General features: G+C 41.1%; 1 protein-coding gene across 3 annotated transcripts in view; it reads left to right on the top strand.

The window, feature by feature from the left end:
• EVL (Enah/Vasp-like) overlaps positions 1-26,211 on the top strand; it is a 156,376-nt gene that overhangs the window by 83,287 nt on the left and 46,878 nt on the right. For all 3 annotated transcript variants that reach the window (XM_082058773.1, XM_082058774.1, XM_082058772.1), the window contains exon 3: positions 2,109-2,286. In XM_082058773.1, the coding sequence (XP_081914899.1) occupies positions 2,109-2,286 (178 nt within the window). The remainder of the gene's footprint in view (positions 1-2,108; positions 2,287-26,211) is intronic.

Genomic DNA, 26,211 nt, shown 5'->3' with positions numbered 1-26,211 from the left:
CCAACTCTTGGGAGCCTGTGTATCAAATGTAGGCTGCCTTGCATCTCCCTTTGGATCATGGGTCAGGAGTTTCTCTATGAAATGTGGCAAAAAAAGCAGTGTAGGTCTGATTGCTGTCTGGTGCATTTACATGCACTTAATAATGATATTGGTTTGAAAGTAACACTTTGACCAGACACCTGATGTTTAATAACTAGTAGGGTAATTTATCCCTGAAGCTAGACCAAGTATTCAGTGACTATCTGGTATGTCACTGTTTAATGCTGGCTCAGGTAAGAAAATGCATCATAGAAAAATATAAAGTATATCTGTAATTATCTACTGGTGTAGTGGCTTCTTTGCTGGTTTCCGTAATTTTTTAATATAAATATAGTATAGTTAAAAGACATCTGTTAACTGTCTATATCAATGAGACAGTGTCATCCGTCAAAAATAGGAATGTGTGAAAAACAATTTGCTCCTTATGTATTAGGTGCTCATCTAATGTTTTCCTGCCAATTTAAATTGGCAGTCCTCTGAGGAGTCAAAACTCAGAGCTAGGAGTCATTAATCTTTGAAATGAGTTTTAAAACTCTGCTTTTATAATTGAGAAGAATTGTCAGTCGTGTCACAAAAATACTGTTAATCTGATTAAATATGTTGGAATTTTTTAGATGCAATAATAGTGCTAGCAGAAAGCTTTCCAAAGTACTGGTGAATCAGACTGCAAAAAAGATGTATTGGTGGGTTTTCTGGTGTGTGGGATCCACCTGTAACAACAAATACTGTGTACAGCATGTATTCGTTATTGGCTCTGTTTCGTTGTCTTCAGTTGTTGCTCCCATCTTACCAAGTCCAGGAGGGTAAGACTCGTGCTAAGTGTGAACTCCCGGACAGCATGCACCAAGGTCCCTCTTCCTACTCCTGTGTACCAGTGTCCAGTCTGCCTAATTTACAGATGAGCCATGCAAACTGGTTTGATGGAGGATTTCCATTGATAGGCTTTCAATGAAGACCAGAAATTGTGGGCTTCTTCTGGCTCTTGATTAAACTTCAGTCCAAATTGCTCAATTTCTAGAGACAATCGTGAATATTCAAAATCAGATTTGCTGTATTTGAATAATGAAATTCAGACTTTCCCTGCTCATAATTTTAAGTTTCTCTGTCCCTGGTTCCCTACTGCCCCAGTCTCTGTGGGCTGATGAAGAGTGAGCCTCGTTTTCCCACTCCTCTTTGTTCCACTGCCCCTCTTTATGAGAATAATGATGATCCTTTCTGTAGGCATTCTGTTTCTTAAATTTGCATCACAACAGAGTGCCATTGTCACTGCGCAGATGGATATCTTGAAGTGCTGTGTCTGCCGTGGGTCTGGATTATTAGTGATGCCTGTCCACTTTGAGCTTATGCTTTTAGCATTGGAGGTTTCTGGCCAGATCCCAGGAGTACTGTGTAGCTGAGTGTCCCGTGTGCCCTGCCCAAGGACAAAGAGGGCATTGTATTTAGCAGACTAAATCAGAAACACCCTTTGGCTGCAGTCGCTCCTTACCTGGAAATTGCAGCACGTACAGCAAGGGAAGAGGTGGAGGAGGAAATATTTAGTTGTGTGGTTTTATCACTGCCTATCTGATTCTAGAGAAAAAACTCTTTCAACATAAGAAGCTGGTGGTGAGGAGGCTTACAGGAGAACAAAAGCAGAGCTGGTGCAGTGAGTCAAGCATTTATCTGCTGTAGGGCAGGGTTAGTGCCAAGAGCTCTATCTGGTTCTTTTTCTGTCAATTCTGCATGATCATCCCCCAAAAGATGGCAACAGCTGCTGGCCCTGGCTCCTGACATCTGTTTGCTGCATTGCACAGCTGTATCCTGCAGAGGTGCTGTAGAAAACACAAGCAGGTAATAGATTTTGCAAAACTAGCTTGCAAGTCCCCGAGGCTGAATTGAACTGTTGTAAATCTCATCCCCAGATGTGGGTCTTCTGTCATTGGAACACACAGTGCCTTACTGTACAGCCATGTAGGAGCTGCCTTAGGAATTGCCTCTACCAATTTAATTAACCTTTACCAAAGGGTTGACTTTTTTCCCAGTGTAAATAAAACTGTTTTTAATCTTCACCCCTTTCTTTCGAATCACAGGTAGTGATTAATTACTCAATTGTGAAAGGACTGAAGTACAATCAAGCAACGCCTACCTTTCATCAATGGCGGGATGCACGGCAGGTCTATGGCTTGAATTTTGCAAGCAAAGAAGAGGCTACCACATTCTCCAATGCAATGCTGTTTGCTCTGAATATCATGAACTCACAAGATGGAGGTAAATTAGCAGCCACTATGCTCTTTATTAATCTGTGACATTTTACAGTGCTTATTATCAATCACCCAGTGCAGTGTTGTTGGATAGTTTGCACTTATAAAATCTGTTATAAGGAAAAAAGTTAGTCTCTGGTAGACAGCCATCAGCATTTGCAGTGGTATTAATTGCACGTTTTCAGGTTTTATTCCCTTTCTTTCTAATTTTTCATGGTGCCTTAACTCACAATAGGAAATTAATGGTTATTTGGGAATGCCTCAGCAGGCAGGTAGGCCTACTAAATTATGTAGATCTGTGTATGAGTTGTGTTACCTCTAAGTTGGCAGAATGTAACTTAAATGAACAGAAGCTACATTTTATAAGGTGGAACTTGGAGATGGTATTTCCATTGTGTTGGCTATCAACTACAGCTTTTGGTTCTTCTGGGCTGACTTTCAAAAAGAGGAGTGTTTGGCATCTCAGTTATTTCATAAGGTAAAAAGCAAAGGCTTGTACACTGGCTGTTGACTGATGTTGTTCCTAAGTACTGCAGTTGACTGCAGTTGAGGACTGTGGTGAGATTTACTGTTTTGTGAAATTATCATTGCACTAGCTTGACGAGGGCCTAAAATAAAGTCCTGGTTTCTCAATGGAAACCGGTTTCTGGTCTGGGGTATCTAGATCAAGTGCTGCCCTCAGTTACACGCCTATGGTCTCTGCAGCTCCTGGGCTCAGAACAGAAAGCAATCCTTGTGTGGTGTCTTTTTTCCTGCAAAATACACACCGCAGCCCTATTTTCCTTTTGAAAACACAGTGAGTCAAGGTTTACATTACTTGCGGCTGTGCAGGTGTCACTGCAGTGTTCGCCATGAATGGACAGCAGCTCTTGAGAGACGTTGTTTCCTGACAACCTTCAATATACAAATATGTCTTACTGAAAGAAGTTTTTGTAGCATAAAAGTTCATGTTTGTTCTTTTGCTATTTCCATTAATCCTATTAAGCTGACTAATGCAAAAGTCATAAAAAATCAAGACGTCTTATATTCTGAGCTATATTTAGAAGTGCTGAGGACTGAATTCTGCCTTCTTCAGCTTGAACTTTTTCAGCTCTAGTTGTGCCACAGCAGAAGCCTTCAGGAGGAAATCTGGCCAACACTCACCAGTCCTAAATTCATGTAACTCTGAAGAGTAGAGATTTTTGGCTGCTCATGTGCCGTCAAGCCCTTTGGACCACCAGATGAGACTACAAAACTTGGATACTTTAACTATGGTCTCGATGTAGTGATTGGTTTAATGCCTAAGATGAGTCTGCCTTTCTTCTGAAAGATCTTAAGTTCGTTTTCGTTTTTGGGTTTTTTTTCCATCCATCTCTTCCTGTCAAAGGGAGTGGAGTTTTTGCAGGATTTTGAGGTCGTTCCAGGGAGGTGCCTTATGGAAACACGAGTCTCAAGATGAGAATTTATTGCTCTTAGGCTAAAATGAAAGAAACTGTTTTGAATTGGATACTTTAGTTATGTTGGCTATTCCTAGCAAAGAACAAAAGGTATTTTTAAGAAAGTATTTTTGAGTACTTGAAAACCTGTTAGATTTCTGAGAAGTTTATCAATATACTGCAAACAATAATTTGCATTTTGGGGAGTATTCTTTTATTCATTTACATAGCACACCAAAGTGTGCTGGAAGCTTTACAGACATTAGATCCAGCCCATGCTGAAGAGCTTGCATTTAAAGTTTGTAATTTTCACATAGACATAAATTGAGTCACAGATGACCTACTTTCTTTTCTAGAAAAAAATTATGGTCTGGTAAACATTCAGTCTTCAACAGCCCCTTTTCTCTCATACATAAAGTGTTAAAAGTTTCATTTCCAGTTGTCCCATTCTTTACAACTGAGCTTGTCAAAAACAGAAATTTTGTTTAAAGGGAATTTCAGCACTTGTGGGTTTTTTTTTTAAATCTCTAATTCTGTGAAACAAATTCCCAAAATATTGATTTTTATCAAAGTTAATTTTTAATTACATAATTTATTTCTATAAACATTTTTCTTTAAAATTTCATTAGCTACAAATTGGTACTATAATAGGTTATATTGAGGACTTGTATATCATCATAAGTTTCCCAGTTATTGCAATGATCTCAGCATGTGAGCTGACAGCAAAAGTACATAATGGATATAAGGTATACAATGTTTTTTTCAGGTACGCTCCTCTAGGCTCATATAGTGCATAAGCTTTTGTGGGCATGAATTAATGCAAATAGGAATTCACACAAATACACACATCCGTATATCTTTTCAGGCATAGCCACTGCCGGCATACTCCATACATTCTGCTGCCTGGGTGCTACATTAGAGTTTGTTTTTTCATATGGAAGAATCATTAGGAAAAAAATGTATTTATTATATCTGCGCATCCATGTATTGAAGTTGCTCATGTGCTTATGCAGATGGATGACAGCTTTAAGGAGTACATTTGTTAGCACAGAACTGCTCACACACTAATAAAATCCTCAGCCAAAAACAGAGAGTTAAACAGAGGTTCCCTCTGGCACATTCATCCTTAGTACAGAGTACCCTATCTGACTGCTAGCTCTGTTCTGGGATATGCTACGTGCACTACTTGGGATGTGCTATTTCTAATGTTTACTTGTTTCGTATATTCCTTGTTGAGACATTATTATATTTAAGTACTGCTAATTTTCCCATAATTGGATACAGATTCTGGCTTCCATGGCTGCTCCTCCCTTCATTCCACCACCCACTTGCATAGACTAAAATTAATCATGGTAGACTACAGCAGAAAACCTGAGACTGCATCATCTCTTCAGCAGACACGGAGTCGTTACTGTAACATTTGGGAAAATAACTAGTCTTGTTCACAAAGCAATGGTGTGGGTTTTTGAATGGTGCATTAAGCTGAATTAGTTTAAAAAATGATAGCAGTCTGTGTTTTGGGGAGTTGGAAGTAATTTTTAGGCAGTGCTGCTTTTCAGATGGGTGAGTCACTTCAAGTGAATATACAGTTAAGAGCTAGCGTTGAGCATTACTGTACTGTCCCACTTCTTCACAAGGGAGACTGCGAGACCTGAGACGATTCACCACAGGCACTGATCTCTCCATGTGATTACATGGGGCACTAGTGAAAACCAAAGCGAGTGCTTCGTTAAATGCCTGAGGTTAAATGGGCCAAATGAGATCCTAAATCCAGCTGCTGACTCACGAGCCTGTCCAGATCATCCCTGGGGAGGGAATCCTCCCAGGAGGCTGACACCCCAAAGCTTGGGAAAGTAGGGAGAAAAGCCATAGTCTGAACTTGTTGTCTAGTCTTTATTTCTGCAGCGGATGAACTCGTGCCCATGCCCATGGAGAGGGCTGGCCACCACTGGTGTGGGCAAGTCCAAAGTGCTGCAATGGGAGGTGTGTGCAGCATCCACAGGAGCCTCTTCCAGTGCCGGTCCCCAGGGGGATAACACCAGCCTTGCGGTGCTGGAGCTGAACATGTGCCCAGCTCAGACTCGTGCTTTGTGAGAGTGCTAATGATCATGTTGGGAGTAGTTTCAAATGAGACAAAATAAGACTAAAAAGAAAATAATAACACAGATGTGTACCATCCTTCTTTTAGAGGTTGACAGTTGCCTTATTGAATCACAATTGTTTACCTGCCAGCTTGTGTATATGCCTAATAACTTTGATTTCTTTATATGTCTCTTTAATCTGTTCTCTACAATAAAAAATGAAGAGTTGGTCCTGATCCAGCCTGCAAAATGAGAGCAAATTATAATGTTGACTTGCTCATTACCACTCTCTTGCTTACATTTCGTCATTTCGTAAGACCACTAGTATGACAAATGACTTGCCATTCAATTGTTTTTTTTCCATGGGTGTCCACTTTGTGAATCCAGGCCTTTTTCTGGCATGAGTTACCTGATGCAAGGAGTGTCACCAGCTTGTCACCTGCAGCCAGGTTTCACTGGGGACAGAGCATCACCCCTTCTTGCCGAGCGATACTGCAGGAGAAGTATTTTGCATGGAGTCTGCCTGCAGGCTGTTTGATGTCTGGTAAGCAGACAAGCTTCATGTTCTTCAGGGCTTACATCCTCTTAAATCTAACAAATGCAATGACTGGTGGCAGCATGGTACAGTTATTGGAGCAGGACATAAGGTGAGGTTATCAGCAAGCTAAAACTGGCAAGTTCTTCCGTGATGTAATTTTGTAGGAAAGCTGATGTTGCCCGTGATGAAGGTAACTCCTTCTGTAGGGCTTAATGGAGCCTGTACTCTCAGTGCTTCTCCCACAGAGTGGTTACACTGCCCTGAGAGAGGGAATGAGACTATTTTCTCTCCCTTCTTGCTCCCCAGATCGCTAGGGACAGGCAAAGGAACGGCTTCATTTCTTTCCTTCCTTATTTGCTCACTTCAGACACTGTCCTTTCTTCCCTGCTCATCCCTGACAACCCCTGCATGTTTCCATCAGAACATTCTGCAGAAGGAGGTAGTGGCTTTGCTTTGTGGCTTCCATGGTTTAGACTTGTTACATCTTGGAGAAGAGCTGAGAATCTGATGCATGCAGTGTGCTGGTAAATGCTGCCTATGACATAGTGAATATAACATATTGTGGACTTTTGCTTTTCTTTTGATGTCTTTGCCCTGGGGACTTAGATAGTTGTTGTTGACTTAAAATGCAAGAAAACAGCACGTGCTGGAAAACCTTATGCAGAGGGCTATGTTGAAGAGTTAGTCATAGGTAAGGAGGTCAGCTGCCTCATCTGACTAAAAAGGGAGAAGTTGGAAGAAAGCGTGCAATAGTAGGGGAGAGGTCTGAAGACAATGAATACTGATTTTTTTTTTTTCTTTTTGCTTGTAAGAAAGCCATTTTCTTGTTCGGAGTATAAGTGGCTTACAGACCACATGATACAGATGTGCGGGTCACAGGGAGTGCAGAGTTCAGCCCCGTGCCTTCCGACACGGAACTTCACAGACCCAGCTTTAACTCTGCAGGGAGGATGTTTTGCCAATCAGAAGGACTACTCCTCACTCCTCTTCTTCTGATTAGCAGATCTACTGGCTTTACTTTTTCACCATGTATTTCTCCAGCCCTATTTCCTACAAGTTGTATTGGGTGAGCTTCTTTGGAGTTTGAGATTTTTTCCCATTTTTCAGTCATTCTGCTCTTATCCTAGTCCAGAAGCAACTGCATTTCTGTGTTGCCGGGAGGAAGTTTCCTTGAAAAGCACTTTGATCCCTCCAAAATAAGGGGAGAAATAGAAGAATAAAACATTGATTCATCTAACAGCAGATGAACTGACAGTATATAGCATAAATTTTCTCTCGTAGTTAAATGTCTGACGTATTTGTAAAGTTTCCATCAGTGCAGGATGTGTGTGAAGATTATGGTGCACTGGATTTCAGATGCAACTCCACACTAATTATTTTTTTATTAGAATTTTGTAATGATATATTCAGTTCATTTTTTCATTGGAATTTCTCCAACTGGTCTTGCATCTCTCTTGATGTGGCACTGAAGTGTAGCTGCTGGGAAAGTCAGTCAGCTGCATTCATCTTCTACAATGCAGTGACTGTTTTATTTGATAATATTGCCTCAAGAGTTCCCAGCGCCAGAGAGGACATAGTGTGGGAAAACAAAAGACTGCATCTTCATTACAGTACTGCATAATACATAAAATAACACATCAATAATGGAGAGGACCCACCGCAGAACACAATGCCCACTTGCAGACAGCTGGTTCCAAAACCACGCTGGTGTAAAGAGATCCGTGCCCCATGTAAGGCACTTCATACACTGCACAGCAGACTGGTTTCCCACACTGTCAGGTGTGTCAGTGCAGATTATAAACCACTAAAATGATATATTCTGTGTGCATTGTACTTTAAGTGTGCTAATAACATTTGAAGACTCATAACCCTGTAACTTCATATGGTATAGACATTGCAGGACACCGAGTGTGCCATTATGCTGCAGGTCTTTTAGCCAAAGCATCCCAGAAGTTTTTCCTATTTATAATGTGGGCATGGAGAACTTGTAAATAGCAAACTTTTAAACTTACTAGTGTAAATACGATCCATGTGTTCAGACACCTAGTGCTAGCCAAAATAGCAAGCCACAGGCAACAGTAATGTGGTGCATGTTAAAAATACAAAAAGCTTTTTCTGCTCTAAAAAAGCTTTCCCAGGGGAATAAGTCTTTCCCAAGTGACATCTTCCAAAAGCACCAATGAAAGGTTTAGAGAAATAAATTTCACAGGTTTTTCAGCCTCATGCCTGCTCCATTTTCAATATAAACTTTAGCCACTCAAAAATACGCTGCAGATAGGGCAGTTTCTGATCGAACTTGCTGTGCTTTGTAAGTCAATGAAGAGGAAGAGAAAATTCAAATAAGATAATGAACTTTTTCCTTTCATCTGCTGCATTGCTTTATCACTTGGACTGCTACAGAAAAATCCACTTGGCTTACAAATAACCTTTTAGTATGTTGCTTACAACAGTAATAAATTCCTGCCTTTGGGAACTGGACAGAGATGAGCTGTTACTCAGCAAACAAGGTGTGAATTTATTTTCTTGAGCAACCAGTGAAGGGCACTCCCCAGCCAGTGTCCCACCGTGTGGTCAGTGGTTCCCATCTCTGCCCCATCCTTGAGGGCAGGAGTCTCTTGTGACCACAGCTGATAAACATCAGCTTGGGCCATATTAGCACTTGTTGTGTCTTGCTTCCAAGGCTTCTCCTTACTGTACTAATGGGGATAACAGTCCTTACACAAGCCCACTGCCCATGTTTCCAAAACCACCAACACTTCTCCTGGAATTATGGGCAAATTCCCCTGCCTGCAAAACTGCTCAAGTGCCCCCTTCTCAGGTTAACCTGCGTTTCCTGTGGTGGATATATGACACTTCTAAGACCCTGGGTACACTTAATAAGTTGAGTTCACTTTAAGAAAAACATGTTTAAAACCAGAACTGGAGGAAGTTGGCCCAGTCAGAAGAAGCCAAGAGTAAAACTGGTTAATCTTCCGTATTAGCTTGGCTCCAGCTGAGTGTGGAGCACAGGAGGTGAACTGCTTCACTCATGAATGGATAAACTGGGATTACAGACAACTTTCAGTGTTAGAACTGTAAATATCATTGCTGTTATTCATATGTCAGGAAGTATCAAACATTATTTAATTATTCTGCTCTATAGACGTAGGCATTGGGGTTTTTTTCATTCACTTTTTCAACCCCCCAGATGGTAGGGATCCATGGCAGAAAGTTTTCCAGGGCAGTGAAGTGCTTTCCCAGTGTTACGGTAATAAAACCCCATGGCATGTTGCTTGTATGCGTCTTAGCCACTTTTCTGCAGGACTCTATTATATCCCCGCTTAGAGCAGCGGCAACGCCAGAGCTGCTGTCGCGCGTCTAGAACAACAAAAGGTGCCTCTGTTCTTTGAAGAGCATAACAAATCTAACGGCTCTTGAGTCTCTTGCCGATGTTTTTGCTGCACTGAATTCTTCTGTGCTAAATGAAAAACCACTTCAGGAAGGAAACTGTCTGGGGAGAAAATTGTTGAGAGATTTAAGAGGGACTTGTGCATATTGAGAGCAAAGACTTCTGCTAGTGAGATTCACTTGCACCATTGCCCTCAAACCCTTGTTTTTCTGAAACTGCTGCAAACTGGCAAAGTTCCTGGAGCTCAGTGGTAGGAGATGCAATGTGGCTTTTTGAGTAGGCTACAGTTACAGCCTATTAGCTTAGAAAAAAAAGTAGTTATCAGAACTTAAGAAGTCCAGTAATTTATGTGCAAGGAGTGGAGGCCAGATTTAGGCCATTATTCATTTGGAGACCGTTTGTAGGATGTTTCCTTGCTCAATACACATCTTTATCTGGCAAGGGCTCCTTTCTGAGGAGCCTAGTCTGGACTGTATACACACCATGTCCTGTGTCAAGCCACGGCTGTGAGTGGAGCTCAGCCTGGAGCCACAGAAATGAGAAAGCTGTCTTGCCCCAGGAGATGCCATGACTCAGAGGCAGCTCCGTGTCACTCTGCTGCCTCTCCTCCCCCTGGGGACATGTCAGGACAAGGAGTAGCTGCCACCAGCCCACACCAGCACCCTCAGGGATGAGTGGTGGTGGCTCTGCCCCAGCTCTGCCCCTCAGCTCTGTGCAGACGGTGAGCAAAGGGCTGGGTTTACAGCCCAGTCTGTCAGCTTACCTCCTGCGTAAGCCCATAGTCTGTGCTTGGAGTCCACAGCTCTTTGAAAATCTGAGGAGCAAATGGCTTTTTGTGATGAGAGCAGGTTTTTTCTCTTTACCTTTTCCAGTGGCATACTTTGCCATGTCACGTCTCCGTGCATTTTGCTTTGCTCAACAGTAATAGAATATGGGACGTTTACTTATTGATTGGGCGTCTGATTTCTTTCAGTGAAAAAGAAATTGCTCCTTGGAACAGATTTGATTTTTTTTAGAAAACTTCTTCCAGTTTTGTGTTCATTTTCTGTCGTTCCTAAAGTGCTTCAATATTTGGTGTCCTGGGGTAGTCTCTAAAACAACATGACATAATTTGTGTCAGAACAAGAATTGCTTTTTTATGGCAGTTTGTTTTCCTTTTCAGACCCCATGTGAGTTAGAGGTGCTGTAACTCCACACAGAATGATGCTCTTGTTACCACTGCACATAAGCTGACATTCCACTCCACTCTTCATACTATTTTTAAAGCCAAATATCAAAAAGAACATTCTCTGAACTTTTTCTCACTAGCAGAGGAGAAACAATACTGAAAATAAATAAATTATTCGAAATACTGTAAGGGATGCACACATTCTTTAAAAAAAATGGCCAGGCAGTGTGCTGTGATGATAGTTACACAGCTCCAGATTTGTTGTGATAACTACCGATAGGCACTTCTAACCTGAATCACCAAACCAGATAGGATGGTGCTGTGCTCCTTCAAATGCTCTCTATTTTTTAAAAGTAAACTATAGAAACTTCTAAGAGATTGTGTAGAAAGTGGCTTCTCCAGCTTTCTACAATATGAATGAGTATTGGAATAGACCTCACAAAGGAATCTGTATTTTTTTCATTTTGAATTATTTTGCAGAAATGGTGCATTCTGATAATGATGATGTCTAATTCTGGTGTTATTCCCCTCCCCAAATTACTTATTTTATACTACTCATGGGTATCCTATGCTAATTGTTGGATACTAGCTGATTTATATCAGTGATTAACTTGAGATACACAAATGTATAGGGATTAAGTTAGGCTTTGGTTTATTAGTCGCTGAACTGGCAAGAAACTCATCCTTATTTTATTTAGTAGACTTTCTGGATTCCCAGCTAAGAGCCAGACCTTACCACAGTTTGTCTCTACACAAAAATTCATAACACTCCCCTAGCAATAATTCCACTCCAAACAAGCAATAATTGCGTGACCGTGATCCTCCTGTTACCGGGAGCAGAAATGCAGGCATCAGTAGTACAGGGTATTGTCTCTGAGCTGGGCTGTGTGGTCAAGGAAGAGAATCAGCTGCTTGTGGGTCATTCAGTTATGTATTTGAGGTTTCTCTGCCAGACACCTCTGGGCAAAATTCAGCCCATTTCTCTCTCCTTATCCTCGCTGACGGTACAGGATTGCTGCTAAGAACCCTTCTCTAGTTCATCAAATTTTTGTTTTGATCCTCTCCTAAACTTTCTAATTAACAGATTAATTATTTCTAATTACGCTATAATTGGTTAGTAACTACAATAATAATTAAACCTCTGGTTTAATGATAGTAAATCATGGAACTGGAAACTAATTCACATAAGCCATATTTTTAGTGATGCTCCGTGGTTCTCTCTGGGACAATTAGTGAGAACTTGGAAGAATACATGTGTTGTGTGCGTCTGTATGTGTGTGTGTTCACATGAGTAATGCACATCAGATTATCACTTCTCTGACTGCCCAAGCTCTGCAAACAGGTGGTCTTTGTACATGCAATTTTTTTTATTTTATACCAGAAGTGAATTTGGGAAGAAATTCACAAGTATATTGATAAAGGTCAGAAATAAGTTGCTGGGCTGAGAGGATTTTTCACATGTAATCAAAACAAAATTCAGAGTGTTTTTAATTTTTTTTTTTTTAACTCTGCTTTCATTATGTGCCATAGTTCACATTACAGAATCACAGAATGTTAGGGATTGGAAGGGACCTCAAAAGATCAGCTAGTCCGATCCCCCTGCCGGAGCAGGAACACCTAGGTGAGGTTACACAGGAATGTGTCCAAGGAGACTCCACAACCCCCCTGGGCAGCCTGTTCCAGTGCTCTGTCACCCTCACTGAGAAGAAGTTTCTTCTCAAATTTAAGTGGAACCTTTTGTGTTCCAGTTTGAACCCATTACCCCTTGTCCTACCATTGGTTGTCACCGAGAAGAGCCTGGCTCCATCCCCGTGACACTCACCCTTTATATATCTCCATAAAAACAGGTTCCTGGTCAAAACACACAGTGTTTAGGACAATGGAACTGAGTGGGGACGGTCGGTGGTGCAGTGGAGGAGGTGGGCGCAGCTCTGCAGCCATCTCTGGCAACAGGCTCAGCTGAGGGGAAAGTCTTCTGCTTAATTCCAGCCACTGAGTGAATCGCCATATGCTGCTGCCAGCAAAACATGTAGAGCAGCTTCTGCTGCTGGCTGGTAATCCCCAGGGAGCTCACACAAAGTCTATTAATTGCCTTCTTAGATGACTCCGTGTGGTCATCCAGCATCTTATTTTTTACCAACTCAGGGACCTGAAAGCTCCAGGTTGTGTGGCATTCTGGAAGCTGAATATCAGACTGTTGTAATTTAATCCTGACAAAGCAATACAGCTGAAAATGGGATTCATTTAACTGAACTTCAGCCATGTAACTGCTAGGCATCTAGTTTACAATAATTGTTTAGTTTCCTTTCCACTCCACAGAGGATGGCTCACCTAGAAGTTATCAGGTTGGATGCATTCCCCTGATGCTGGCTGGTGGGTCAACAAGCTGCACAGTCCCTGCAACACAGCACGGAGAAAACCACAACTGTGATAAAATGGAACAATCTCTTGTCCTCCTGCAGTTCAGGAAGGAAATAATCTGCTAATCGGTGATTTTAGTTCAGGAAGCACCTAGCCTTTGCACTTGTACGTGCTCAGCTGCACAGCTGAGGAGAAGGCAGCGTGATTTGGGTCTTGAAGGTGCATTTAAAAATCTGCTTCAGTTCTACTGACAAAAAAGACAAACCCTGCAAAGCGATCACTGCCAATCTGATTTGCATGGATTGCTTTATCTGTTGGTCTTGATTAGTATTCCGGAGTGTTCTATAGAAAACATCGATTTTAATCCCGTTTCCCCACTGCTGATTTCCATGCACTCCCTCTGGCGGTTATTGCAGTGTCTGAAAAACTGGGTGTGCATCATCAGCTGTGCAGTACAGCATAGCATGAAAGGTAGATCCTGTGGGCACAGCAATGTAGAGGAGAAATATAAGCCTGTTTTTGTACCACAACCATCCAGGCAACAAACACACAGACGATTGTATTTTAATATATAATTGGTGGAGCTACCACTCTTTTACAATGGGGACATGACTTTATTTTACTCTAAGACCATTCAATGTATGGAAGTCCTTTTTACGCAAGACTCAGAGGACATGAGAAGGAGACAAGGGAATTATCAATTTCATTCTTTTCAGCTTCTAGTGGTGTTCTGCAAGCTGGCAGAATGCTGCTGTGCAGAAGCTGAGAGGCTGCTGGCTTGGAGGTGCTTTTCAAAACCGTGTCCTCACTATCAACTGCAAGAGTTACACAAGAGGTGCAGCTATAAAAATGTGTCGCACATGGAGGCTGTGGGCTTCTAAAGTGCTGCCCAGGAGACAGTGCAAGGGAGATGATCCCCATGTGTTTTGTAAAGCAGAAATTTGAGAATCAGTTATTTGTAGCAGGTGACAATGATTTGTTATCTGCAAGTCTTCTCTTGCATAATGTTGTCTAAGCAATTTAGTGTAAATATTGTAAATGGCTTTCTTTAAGGAATGCGGTGTATTGTGAATAAAAATGTTGTTAGGGATAAATCTGTTGTTGTATTAGCTTTTGAACTGACATTGATCATGTTGAGAAACTTGTTATCTAAAGGTTTGACAGCTGGAGACATACACTGGGAGAACTGGCAGAAAAGCGGGACCTCTTGATGTGACTTTCAAGTCTTGTTTCTCTTTCAAGAGTACAAAGGACAGGAGTGGGTTGGGTGGGAAGGAGCCAGCCATATAGACATTAGAGAGTATTTCTGGATTCTCACAGCTAGCTAAGGCAAGCAAATGTTTCCAAATCCCTTGCTCCAGGTTTGCTGAAGCTGTTGTCCTCTGTGGTCATAGGCTTCAGATGCTAAGTTCACACTCTCAGTACTGAGCTAAAACTTACAAGAACCTGGTAGTAAACTTCCCAGGGTGCAATGCCTAGAGCTATCAGTCTGGGAAGGAGCAGGCCTAAACACACATGTAGCTGTGTAGCTTCTCTAGGTGCTGTCAGTGTAGGCATTACATCACAAAATTCAATGTATGGTGTGACAGTGTCTTTTCAGCAGGTGATACATGTAAGTTGGTGGTGTTGGTACCTATTTCTAATGATGCTACTTGGCACCTCACTAAGAGGAAGAACAGTATTCAGCATCACCTGAGGGGTATCTTGGCTTTTTTCACACCTTTAAAAATAAACACGTTGTCACAAGGCATAGAGATTATCACCTCCTTCGACTCCTTGAACTCACTAAATGTGAATAGCTCATTCGTGTGAAGAAATGGTGCAATTCCTGCAGCGTAGCAGATTGAGGAGCAGGACTGCAGGTGCCTGTGTGCCAGTCTGGTGCTTTGTGGACAGGAAGGGGAGGATGTTCAGAAATCCATTTGAATATGGATTGTCCTGAAATGCAATGCTTGTTCAGTTCTAAGGCACTTTAGTTTACAGGATATTTGTCTTTTATTTTTTCGGCATACCATAGGCAGCTGGTATTAGCATCCACAACAAAAATTACTCTGCACTTTTGGATCTGGGTGCTCAGGTTCCCCTGCATCATTTACAAATATACACATTTCTATTTCACTTCTCAAGATGCTTTGCCAGCAAATCTCATGGGACCTTTGCTAAATGCAAAAGAAATCCCTTTGAATCAGCAAAACAGCAAGACTAACTGAACTCAGACAGTAAGGGACAAGATTTTCAGTGTCCTCCGGAGCCTGCGAGGATCACTAAGTGCTGCTGCTGACCAACAAGGGTGGCAGATCTAATGGTAAGGCTGGCAAGAGTTAGCATGCACAGTGCCGCAGTGGGGGCACCCTTGAGTGAGGATGGAGGGATGCAGGGAGCCAAAGGGCAGCGGCAGCACGCCAGCTGCTCCCTGCAGTGCTCTGGGGACGTGTGGCCAAAGTGTGGGGCCAGGTTTCTGGATCTGCGGTGGAGGCAGGAGGCACCAGCAGAAAGTTTGGTCCCCGTACAGTCAGCAGCAAAACTCTTGACTCTTTGAGATAAATGAGGAATTTATCCCTAGTTTGTGAAAGGAGGAAGGGTTTGAAAAGTGTAACAAAGGTGAGGATCCATGCTTTCTGTGGATTGTTTCATTCCTCATCTCTCTGACCTTTCTGATCACTCTGAATTTAATATTTAGACTTCAGGGCTAACGCTTGAACAATAAACATAGATATACTGCTCTTTAGGCAAGCTGACATTTGATTCCTTTTGTGCTATCTGCTGTAACATTCCTGTAAGCCCAGAGTAACTGCATTTTTTTTTTTTTTTTACTGTTATTGCAATGATACTCTTACAGTTAAGATTGCCCCTGGGTGGCTTTTCATTATCTCATCAGCCTGAGAGTGCATCCCCCCAACTGCCTTCCTTGTGCTTGTCAGAGTTTACTGGCATGCCCAGAAATTGCCCAACTAAGGTCATGCTCCTGTATTTCTTATCTTAGATCACATTATTTTGCTGTTAGATCTTTCAACACCACCATATTTTTAAATGATGTTTTCCCTGACGCTGCAAATGGTGCAGAAAGTTGTGGCCAGACAGCTACTGAGTTGAGCTGTTAGAGTTGGGGGCAGGGGCTTTGGTCAGCAAGCCTCAATACGCAAAGAGCCTATTTTTACAGCGATACATTGAGAAACCATTGCAAAAACCTCAACAGTGCAGAGATGTGTCCTTGGTCATGCTGTAAACGTCAGCGTCAGCATGTTGGGCCCATCAGTGGGGCTGAGTCTGCAAGTGCTGCTCCAAGATCTGTTTCATAGGTGAGTTTTCTCACGCATTTCACTGCCACGGCTCATATTTGTTCTAGTTTCTCTTCAGCTTCTGAAGTTAAATTACAGATATGGCAACAAACAAACTGTGTGTTTCTTCTGGAGTATTTTTGAGGCACATCAAGCCTGGGGAACTCACAGAGAGGTCTACACCAGGCATGAGGTGGGTGCTGAAGTCATCCTTTTGTGAAGGCTAGGAAAAGTTTTTCAAGAAATACATTACATCTGATTGTACTTTTTATTTTACTAAACTCAAAATGGAACTTTTGACCTTCCTGAGAAGATAAAGCATATATTTTTCATTCTGAAATTACCTTTCATTTCGCTTTTCTTTTCAAATGCACATAATGAAAAGCAATACATTTGGTTATCTTGAAGGCGATAACAAAATCCCAGTTTTCTGATTCAAAAATAAAGAAAAATTCGAACTCCACATTCTTTTGTGTTTCCATTTTAAAGCTCAAATTCCAGTTAAATAAAAAAAAACCTAAAAAGAATTGTTTTCTTTGAAAAGCTGAAGTGAAACATTGTGATTTTTTAAAAAGAAAAGGAGTATCTTGTCTCCTGAATAAAAACTCCTGTAAATTTCTATGCAAATTCACTAATTATTTTTAAATTATATTTTTTATTTAAGTCATTTAACCTTTTAATTCTTTTTGCACTAGAAATAGTAATGAAGAAATGATTCCTGGTCAGCAGTATCTTGAATTACTGGATTTCACATTATTTTTATTATGAGTTACGTTTAGCATTAAGATTTGTTTGTGGCTAATGTCAGAACAGTAGCTATTTAAACAAAACTACAAAACATATTGTCAGCTTTCACGCTGCATGAATTAAACCAATATTTTCTCATATTACATGAGAAACAGATATAGTAGGGTGTTTTGGTTTTTTAGCATATAAAATGATTCAGAAACTATCTTTTTTATTCTTTGGTGGCTTTGAGGAGAAACTTGCCATTTTGACTAATATAAAATTAAGAAAATATATGTAAAGCGAGGAGGAATGTGGATGTGAAGCAGTGTAAGGCAGCAGCCCAGCCCCTGCCTCCCAGCCATGCCCAGATGTGACTGCCTGGTGCTGTCCCTGCTTCTGGCCTCCCTGTTCCTGGGTGCAGCGTGGAGGCAAACACATCACTTTTAGGTACTATTCCTGGGGCTGCTTGCATTGTTTTCCCCTGTGTTCCTTTTAAGCGATTGTGCTCATCAGCTAATTTATGGGTTTCATGTTCCTTGTTCTGCCGCACCGTGAAAGAGATGACGATGCCTCTGTTTTCTGTCGATACGTGCTTTGAAACTAGGTAGGCTTGAGTTGTTCTTTTTTTTTTCCAGTTTAACCTTAATTAGAGATTTTGAAGTTTTTTTTCCTGGGCTTTCCTCATCACTGTTCAGTCTTCTCACTGAGCTCAGTACATACAGAAGTTACAGGTAAACCTTAGTTTCTTTGGTTTTCTCAGCTGGAGTGTGTTTTTCCCCTCATGCAAGTTCCTATTAATATGAGGGCACTTAGGGATGAACTGTTGTCCCTGAGGCTTCTGTGATCATGACCCAAGTGCTGAGAGTTTGTGCTCTGCAATGGGTTTGTCAACAGAGCTGCTTAGCCCAAGTAAATTTAAATCAAACTTATTTTCTCCCTGTCAGTGGTAGAGTGGTCTTCCAGTCCTTTTACTTATGTGTTCTGGTCATGTTAGCAATGGCTTCTTTTTTAAAAAAAGAGCAAACCCAAAATTTGACCTGTTGATAAGGTGAAGTATAGTTTCTGAGCTGGCTTCTTTGTGCATGACGTTAAAAAAATGAAACTCTGGTGTTTTGGGGTAGTATCTTTTCACAGCATATACAGTTCCCCTAAAAGGAGATGCTTCAGGAACCACTAGGAATCAAGTGGTGCATTTTTATAGGGGTCAGCCTACATGGCTTATGGTACCTGGGGAAAGAATTAAATCCACCAAATCATAGTCACATGGACAAACAGTGTAATAGCCAGGCGTGAAACTGTCTCTAAAAGAGGCGTAACAGCTGCACCTTGTGGGCTGGAGGTGCCTTGCAGAGAATAAGGAAAGCCCTGTGTCATGAGACTGTCTTTCATGAAAGCCTTTCGTTAGCTGACTTTCAGAAGTTATTGGCAGGGCTTTGTCTTGTCAGAATAGATCTTTATTTTGCGGTAGTAAAGATGAGGGCACGTTTACAATAATGTCTGTGTACAGAGAGTATTATTTAAGGATTTATAGTCCTTTAATGTCAGATTAAGGTCCTATGCCATTCCCTGTGTAAATTAAACACAGATAACAGTTAAGAGAGTTACGAGCTTTTCTGATAGATTTTTTTGTTGAATTGCAGTGAAATTTTATATTATCAGATGAAAGTGCCCATTCCGACACATTAATATCCTTTTGTATTTGGAATGGATTTAAAAATAGGTATCACATTGTATATGTGAATAATGCACCATATTCACACGGATTTTTATTTCAAAGAAATCAAAGGTCATTCTAACTGAACAGGAAATAAAGTTTACAATTGGTAGGACATAGCAGGGATGCACATCATTAATGTTACTGTTTCCCCCAGGGAATGGCGCTTCATCTCCTGTGAATTAGACAGCAGTTGGTGCAGATCCAGATTCCTGTGCCACATCACACCACCCCAGTTATGGCGTGTAAACTGTGTGCGAGTGCCTTGGCAGAGCTGTCTCTCTTGCAGTGGCAGCTTATGAGACCTGATGAGGGTTGGGGAACCACCAGAGCAGTCACCCCAACTCTGGCTGAGCAGGTCTGGGGTGGTGTGAGCCAGAGGGACTGTCCCCTGGTGTCTCGCAGGTCTGCAGCGGCACAGTGGACGTGGGCAATCAGAGCAAATTTTTGCCCCAGACAGGCAGCCCAGCTGTCATGACTTAACACCAGCCACCAACTAAGGACCACACAACCACTCACTCACCCTCTAGGCAGAATTGTAAGGGTGAAAGTGAGAAAATTAATGTGTTGAGGTAAGAACAGTTTAATAGTTAAAATAAAATAAAATAAAATAAAAATAAAATAAAATAAAATAAAATAAAATAAAATAAAATAAAATAAAATAAAATAAAATAAAATAAAATAAAATAAAATAAAATAAAATAAAATAAAATAAGATGTTGTCATGAAAGGGAAGATAACAAAGAGCATGCTGAGTATGATATCATATGGTGTGGAATATCCTTTTGGTCAGTGGGGGTCAGCTGTCCCAGCTTCTTGTGCACCCCCAGCCTGACCATTGGCAGGGTAGTATGAGAAGCAGAAAAGGCCTTGACTGTGTGTAATGATTGCTCAGCAGTAATGAAAACATCTCTGTATTATCAACACTGTTTTCAGCACAAATCCAAACTATAGCCCCATATTAGCTGCTATGAAGAAAATTAACTCTACCCCAGCCAAAAGCAGCACACCCAGCCCTCTGCAAGGTGAACACCTGTGCCAGGAGCGTGCAAAACATTGGTGAATTTGTTACTGAAAATATGTGGAACACCAACCCAATATACCAACATACCTGATTTTTAATCATAGAATCACAGAATGGCTTGGGTGGGAAGGAACTTTTGAAGATCATCTAGTCTGACCCTTCATTAGCCCTGGACAGGAACACCAAGCGCTGGAACAGGCTGCCCAGGGAAGTGGTTGAGTGACCATCCCTGGAGGTATTTAAAAGACATGTAGACGTGGCGCTTAGGGACATGATTTAGTGGTGGACTTGGCAGCATTAGGTTTATGGTTGGGCTCAATGATCTTAAGGGTCTTTTCCAATTTACATGATTCTGTGATATTTCACTAGCTCAGGTTACTCAAAGCCTCATCCAGCCTGACCTTGGACACTTCCAGGGATGGGGCAAGTGCTGCTTTGTAGGCATCAGACCTCTCCTCCATGCACAGGATGGAGCCATCCCCCCCCATCCCACTTCATCAATCAGAGCCCATGGGCTCATTTCCTCAGTCCCAGGGCCCAGTTCTTGCTCCCAGCCACCCTCCATCCCCATCCCATGCCCTACAACAGGGATCAGAGGAGCCCCCCTGCTCTTCCACACCTGCCCATGCTGGTCCCTCTCCTGTTTTGTGCCCCCCACCCCAATTCAGCCCCATCTCCCACGGGAGAGTTTCCTGAGGCAGTGTTTTGAGTGAGGAAACTGGTCTTGTGCAATATTTTTGGTATGGAAAGATAATTTCTGTGAAGGAACTGGATTTTCGGCTGTTGGACTTCTCATTGAGAATGATTAAAATGTGAAAATAATGTTCAGTCATAGGGTAATGGGGTGTGTTCATGGTATGAGATAGGCCTCATGGTATTTCAATGAGAGGTTAGCTCTCACCAGTAAAACGTGATAGTTAGAAATGGAAATAAAATGCACTGTCTTTCCCAAATGTGAGTGAGTGTAGGGTTTATAAACATGGTAAAAGCTTCTTTGGTTCTGACTGATGATAGTAAGAGTCTGTTGTGACTCTGCTGCTTCACAAGATCCAGATTTAAAGTGTCAATGTATCACTTTTTCATAATATTGGGAGTCTGTTCCCTCAAAATTCCTCAAGGTGTTATTCATGGCTCCTTTGGCAATTTTTCATCTCAGCTAAGATGACTGATTAAAAATAGAGTGGCTGTCTTAAAGCTATTCCATGGCTCAATTCCTTTACTGAATTGGCCTTGCCTGGTCTCTTCTCTCTGCTACATGTATTACCCTGGCAGGAGCTGTGCGCTGCCACGAGTGCTTGCAAAAGGACCGTAGCAAAGGAGCTTTCACCAAATATTAAGGAAAATTAATGTGAGCTGGTAAGCCCAAACATACAGAGCAGAAACCTCATCATAATTATAATCTTCCAATGTAGCACAGCATGTATCCGGAATTAGATTTTTTAAAAGAGTTCACAGAAATGTTCATGCCAAGACTGCAAAAGGTGATTGATTTTTAAAATTACTTTTGAGTGACAGCCTTCAAGAGCAAACAAGTTTTGACAAAACTGTTCAGCAGGATCTTTGTACAGCGTGTTGGAATATGGTGGAAATTGGAAGCTAAGTTTTAAATACAAAGTCGTCTTCATCTCTAATAATATGTTTTAAAAATCAATCATGTTATTACAGAAGACATTAATATTTGGTACCCCTTATGGTCCTGGGTTTAAAAGGAATTTATTGCAATTGTTTAATACTCCATGTTACAATTTCCTCTCTATTTGTGATGTGAAAGTTTTATTACTTTGGCCTAAATGATAAAAAGTAAACACATCCCCAGCTGGTGCTGGTTGCTAGGGAATGAAATACAGCCTGCCATTCAGAAACGTCTTTGCGCTTGGACCTCAGAACTGCTTTGCTAAAATACGTTAAGAGTGAATAAACCCTTCACATCTCAGCAGCTAAGGGAGTATTGCTGCAGAGGGCATCTGACCCGAGTTAGAGGTTCAAAGAGCTTTTATTTTCTGTTTTTGTTGTGGTGCTGCTGTGGTGCCCCTCACTCCTGTGTCGTAACCATATGCTCACTCACCGTCTGTGATGGGCACTTTCCTTAAATTTCAAGAGGTCCTACCCCTTGCAAAGTAGTGTTTAACATTGAAACTGAGAAGCATAATCCATTACATTGGTATTTCAAATTTTGCTTAGCAAATCTTTGATTGCAGACAGGCACAATTTGTGCCGCTGTGCCAAGCGAGTGGGTGAGGTGGGCTGTGGGCGAGGGGAGCAGCCATCTCCTGCTGCAGGCTCTGCACCATCTGCCTTATCCTGAGCGGTGTGATCTGGGGGAATTTGTGTTTGTTTTTCCTGTTACTGCTTCTGTGAGCAGAGATGCAAACCAGCCTCAGGAGTCCTGAACTTTTGTGATGGATTTGAGGTGATGTCCCCCTCCTTCCCCAGGGAGCTCCTCATCCCACCGGGTGTCCCTGGTCACAGTGACATTCACACACCTGTGTTTAGGTGCCAGCTTTTCCCAGCATCTCATTTGGACACTGTGTCTGATCGCATATGTCAATCCATGAGGTGGATTGACGTCTCCATTCATGTTGCCACTTGGGAAGTTTTTTTCTTAAATACCAGCCTGACAGGCTCAACAGGGTCATCTGGAAGGCGTGAATTGGGCTGTCATGAGTCCAAGTACTCACTGGAAGTAAAACCACCTGTTAATAATGGTTCTCACAGGCACTCACCACTACCCTTGTGTTGCCTTGCAAGGCTGGTCTAGGTTTTTCAGTATCACTTCTTCAAAACAAAACATAGCTGGCTGTAGCCATTCACTGTTTATATCTTTAAACTATTGTTATTTAAAATACAGTAATGTTTACTATGAATTAGACAGCTACACGGTTGGTAAAGCAGGTGTCAGTACTTTCCCTGGGAAGATGGCAAGGGGGGGTAAAATATTTGTACATTCAGAGGAAGTTAACCAATATTAATTCCGAGTTGTTACACTAGAACCAGAAATAAAGTTGTAATTTTTCTCATGTGTCAGCCTCAGTTGCCGTATATTGTGAATCCTGCAGGTCTGATTCTCTAACATGACATTTGTACAACACGCTGCCTTTGTGCAGTCACTTCTGATTTAAATGTTTGGTGGAAGCCGAATCTGTTGAGACTAACGTTTATAAAGTGCTATCTATCCCTATTGAAGAGTGAGTAATGCATTAAATGATCATAACATGCATGTTTTTTTTCTGAATGGCGTGTTTTAATGCTCCTCACATGAGAAGCTTTACTCTGCTTGCTAGCTCAGCTGAACTCTCTTGTCACCTCCACCTTTCTCTTCTAGTTGAGCTTTGTGAAGAGATTCATAGATCCGTTATAGAATGAATTTGAGAGTAACAGAAGGCAGATATGTAATTATGACTATTTTTTTTAATTTTCCAAATGTGATGCGTGGTATTTTTGCTCATCTCTTTTTTTTCTGAGAAGATCCAAATGCAAGGGACGACATATCTCAGCAGTGAGAACTGCATGATGGTTTGTTGTGCTGTCTTAGAACAAGTACATACTACAAGTCTAATGGGGCAAGTTGAGTGTTAAATAATTGGTTTATTATAATATTCTGATATTTTTGTAGCAAGCAGGCAGCAGCCTGCTATGGGCTCCTGCAGCATTTTCTCTGCTCATGCTTTCTTGAGAACTGAGGGAAGATGTCTTTGCTCTATGATACCATTTAAAGCAAGCTTGGCCATCTATGTGTAGTGTATTGGTTATATGTGTGTAATGTCTTACGGGATGGAGTGACTAGCTGCTTGGGGGATTAGTAGGGAGGATAAAGTACTTGTCTTGTATGTTTTTCCCTCTGTTCCCTTGTTAAAATTTCAGTCAAGTCAGAAGTCCAGTCCAGGAGTGAGCAAGTGATTGCTGTACAGCTGTTGAGAAGTCCTGAGCAGCTCAGTGCTCTGTGCTGTCTCTGGGAGTTGAAAATGCTCCGTGTCCTTCAAAAGCAAACCCTGGCTGCCTTCCTGAGGGCCTGCAAGGGCTGGCTGTCCATCTAGTTCCAAAAAGCTGTCTCTGATTGTCTGAGAAGAGAAGCCAAAGTCTTTCTGTCTTGTGGATCATCCTGATTTCTCATTGTTATAGACAATTATTTTTTTCAGTCTTTACGGAAAGCATGACTGAAGCACATCAGCTAGTCAGGAAGCAGAAATGTACCCACCCTCTCCAAATAAAAATATTTTGGGCTTTGGGCTTTGGTTTCCAGGCTTTCAATTTATTCAACCTAAAAGCACTAGATGTTTTGGAAAAAAAAATATATATATATATTTATATAGTTTACTTGAATTAAAATTTCCAATTTGAGGGGGGATAGCATATAATTTCATTTTCTAAATGATATTGAAAGATCCCTTGAAACTGAAAAGAGACTGAGGAAAAATAAAAAAGAAAAATATTTTCCTGTCTTTCATTTGCTCCTTTTTTAGGACAGTAAGAGATGGCAGGTAGAGGACACCAGATAAAACACCTTATGCATTGGCACAGAAGCAAAGTCTTTCAGACATCCATATTCTGAAAATTAATTCAGCTATTAAAGTGGAAAAAATAATATGACAATGCTTCCAGGTCTGTTGTTAAAATGCATCACTTCTGTTTATTTACTCCAACCCAGGTTTGGGGCTGCAGTGACAGCTCAGAGATTTATGCTTAAGCATGTGCTCACCTACTTGGTGTGGTTAATATCCATACAACAGAGGTAGGAGGTAAATTGAAAGAGTTAATCAATTAATACATCATAAATATAAATGTTATAAAATAAAAAAATTCAAGAGGGACTCAAAAACTCTCAGATATTTATTTTTTCTTAGTGATTTCTTTATATGATATGCAGCACTTCCAAAAAGAGACAATTGAATTCTATTTAAAGCATATACTTATTAGGGAGTCTGTAAGTAATTATAAACCTGTGTGATGATGCTAGAAATGACACAGTTGTTTGTACATGGACAATAATACTGTTATAAAGTATTGGTTTTAGGTGCTTTTTTTCAGCCACTGTTATAACAGATAGAATTATTTCTAGAAGTTCAAATGATCCTTTGTACTTATAAATTTAAATTATTATTAAAAATACATCTTAAGAATGTAAAATAAATATTTTGTACTCTTGACATCTGCACATTACTTAAAAGAACACTTCCATATCAATTCCTACTTTTGCAGTGTACAACTAGATAGAGTGGTTTCCTTGTGGATAGATAAAATTATTGAAATGATTGCATGTATTACTGTCGATTTACAAAACCTAAAAGAAAATATCTAGCTCTAAGCATTTCATCAAGGGCACTTACGGGCACAGAGGTCTGTCTTATTCAGTCTGGCTATTTCATATAATTCTTTGCAAGAAGCAGAAAGAATAATGCATTAGGAATTAATTTTGGATTTAAAATTGGAATTCAAAATACACATTTTAATTCTCCTGGGGGAACAGGCTGGAGGATTCTAGCACAATTTGAACTCCAATGCTTCATTTTTGTCAAGCAGGCCTTGTTCATAAATCAGCCCTAACAATGCATCCTTTAAAAGAAAACAAAACAACATGCTCACTCTAAGAAAGGACTGCAGCGATGCCCACTTCTTGCAGAAATAAGAATGCAAATATGTATTTAACAAGCATATATTTATGAAGATAGGGTCTTTTAATACAATATTAGACAGCAGGACTATAGGAAGCTAAAGCTATTCAAACCTCCACCTTGCTCTGCTAGAGCACCACGAGCTGCTGCTGCCAGGAGAAAGTATGGCTGCATGGGCAGTGGAAGACATTAAAAGCGTTGCTTAATGGTGTGGTAGGATCCCAAGTGGTGGTGTGGTATTGTAGTGCAGAAGACCAAAGAGGTCTGAGAGGACTCGCTGTGCTGCCAACTTCTTTCCCATGTTTTCTAAACCCCTGGGGCAGGAAGGAGATGGGCCAGGAGACCTCATCTCCAGCAAGTCCATGCAGCACGCTCTTGCCGCAAGCTGTGCCGTTCAGGGCACAGTTGCATTATCACAGGTAAGAAGATCTTTATAAAAGTGTTTCATTGAGAGCAAAATTGTAGCCTCAGCAGTTGTGTGGCATCACTGAGGAGAGCACAATCTATGGGAGAGAGACCTTTATCATCAAGGGAACTTTTGATTCTGTGTTTCCTTGTCATTCATTATTTCTTGTCGTTCCCATCTTCAATTGAATGTATCTTGGTTTATTCTCCAAGACCACACAC

The sequence above is a fragment of the Streptopelia decaocto genome, assembly GCF_964273445.1.
Source record: "Streptopelia decaocto genome assembly, chromosome: 7".
Lineage (NCBI taxonomy): Eukaryota > Metazoa > Chordata > Aves > Columbiformes > Columbidae > Streptopelia > Streptopelia decaocto.
The sequence above is the reverse complement of the archived record's forward strand: the minus strand, read 5'-3'. Positions and strand labels throughout refer to the sequence as shown.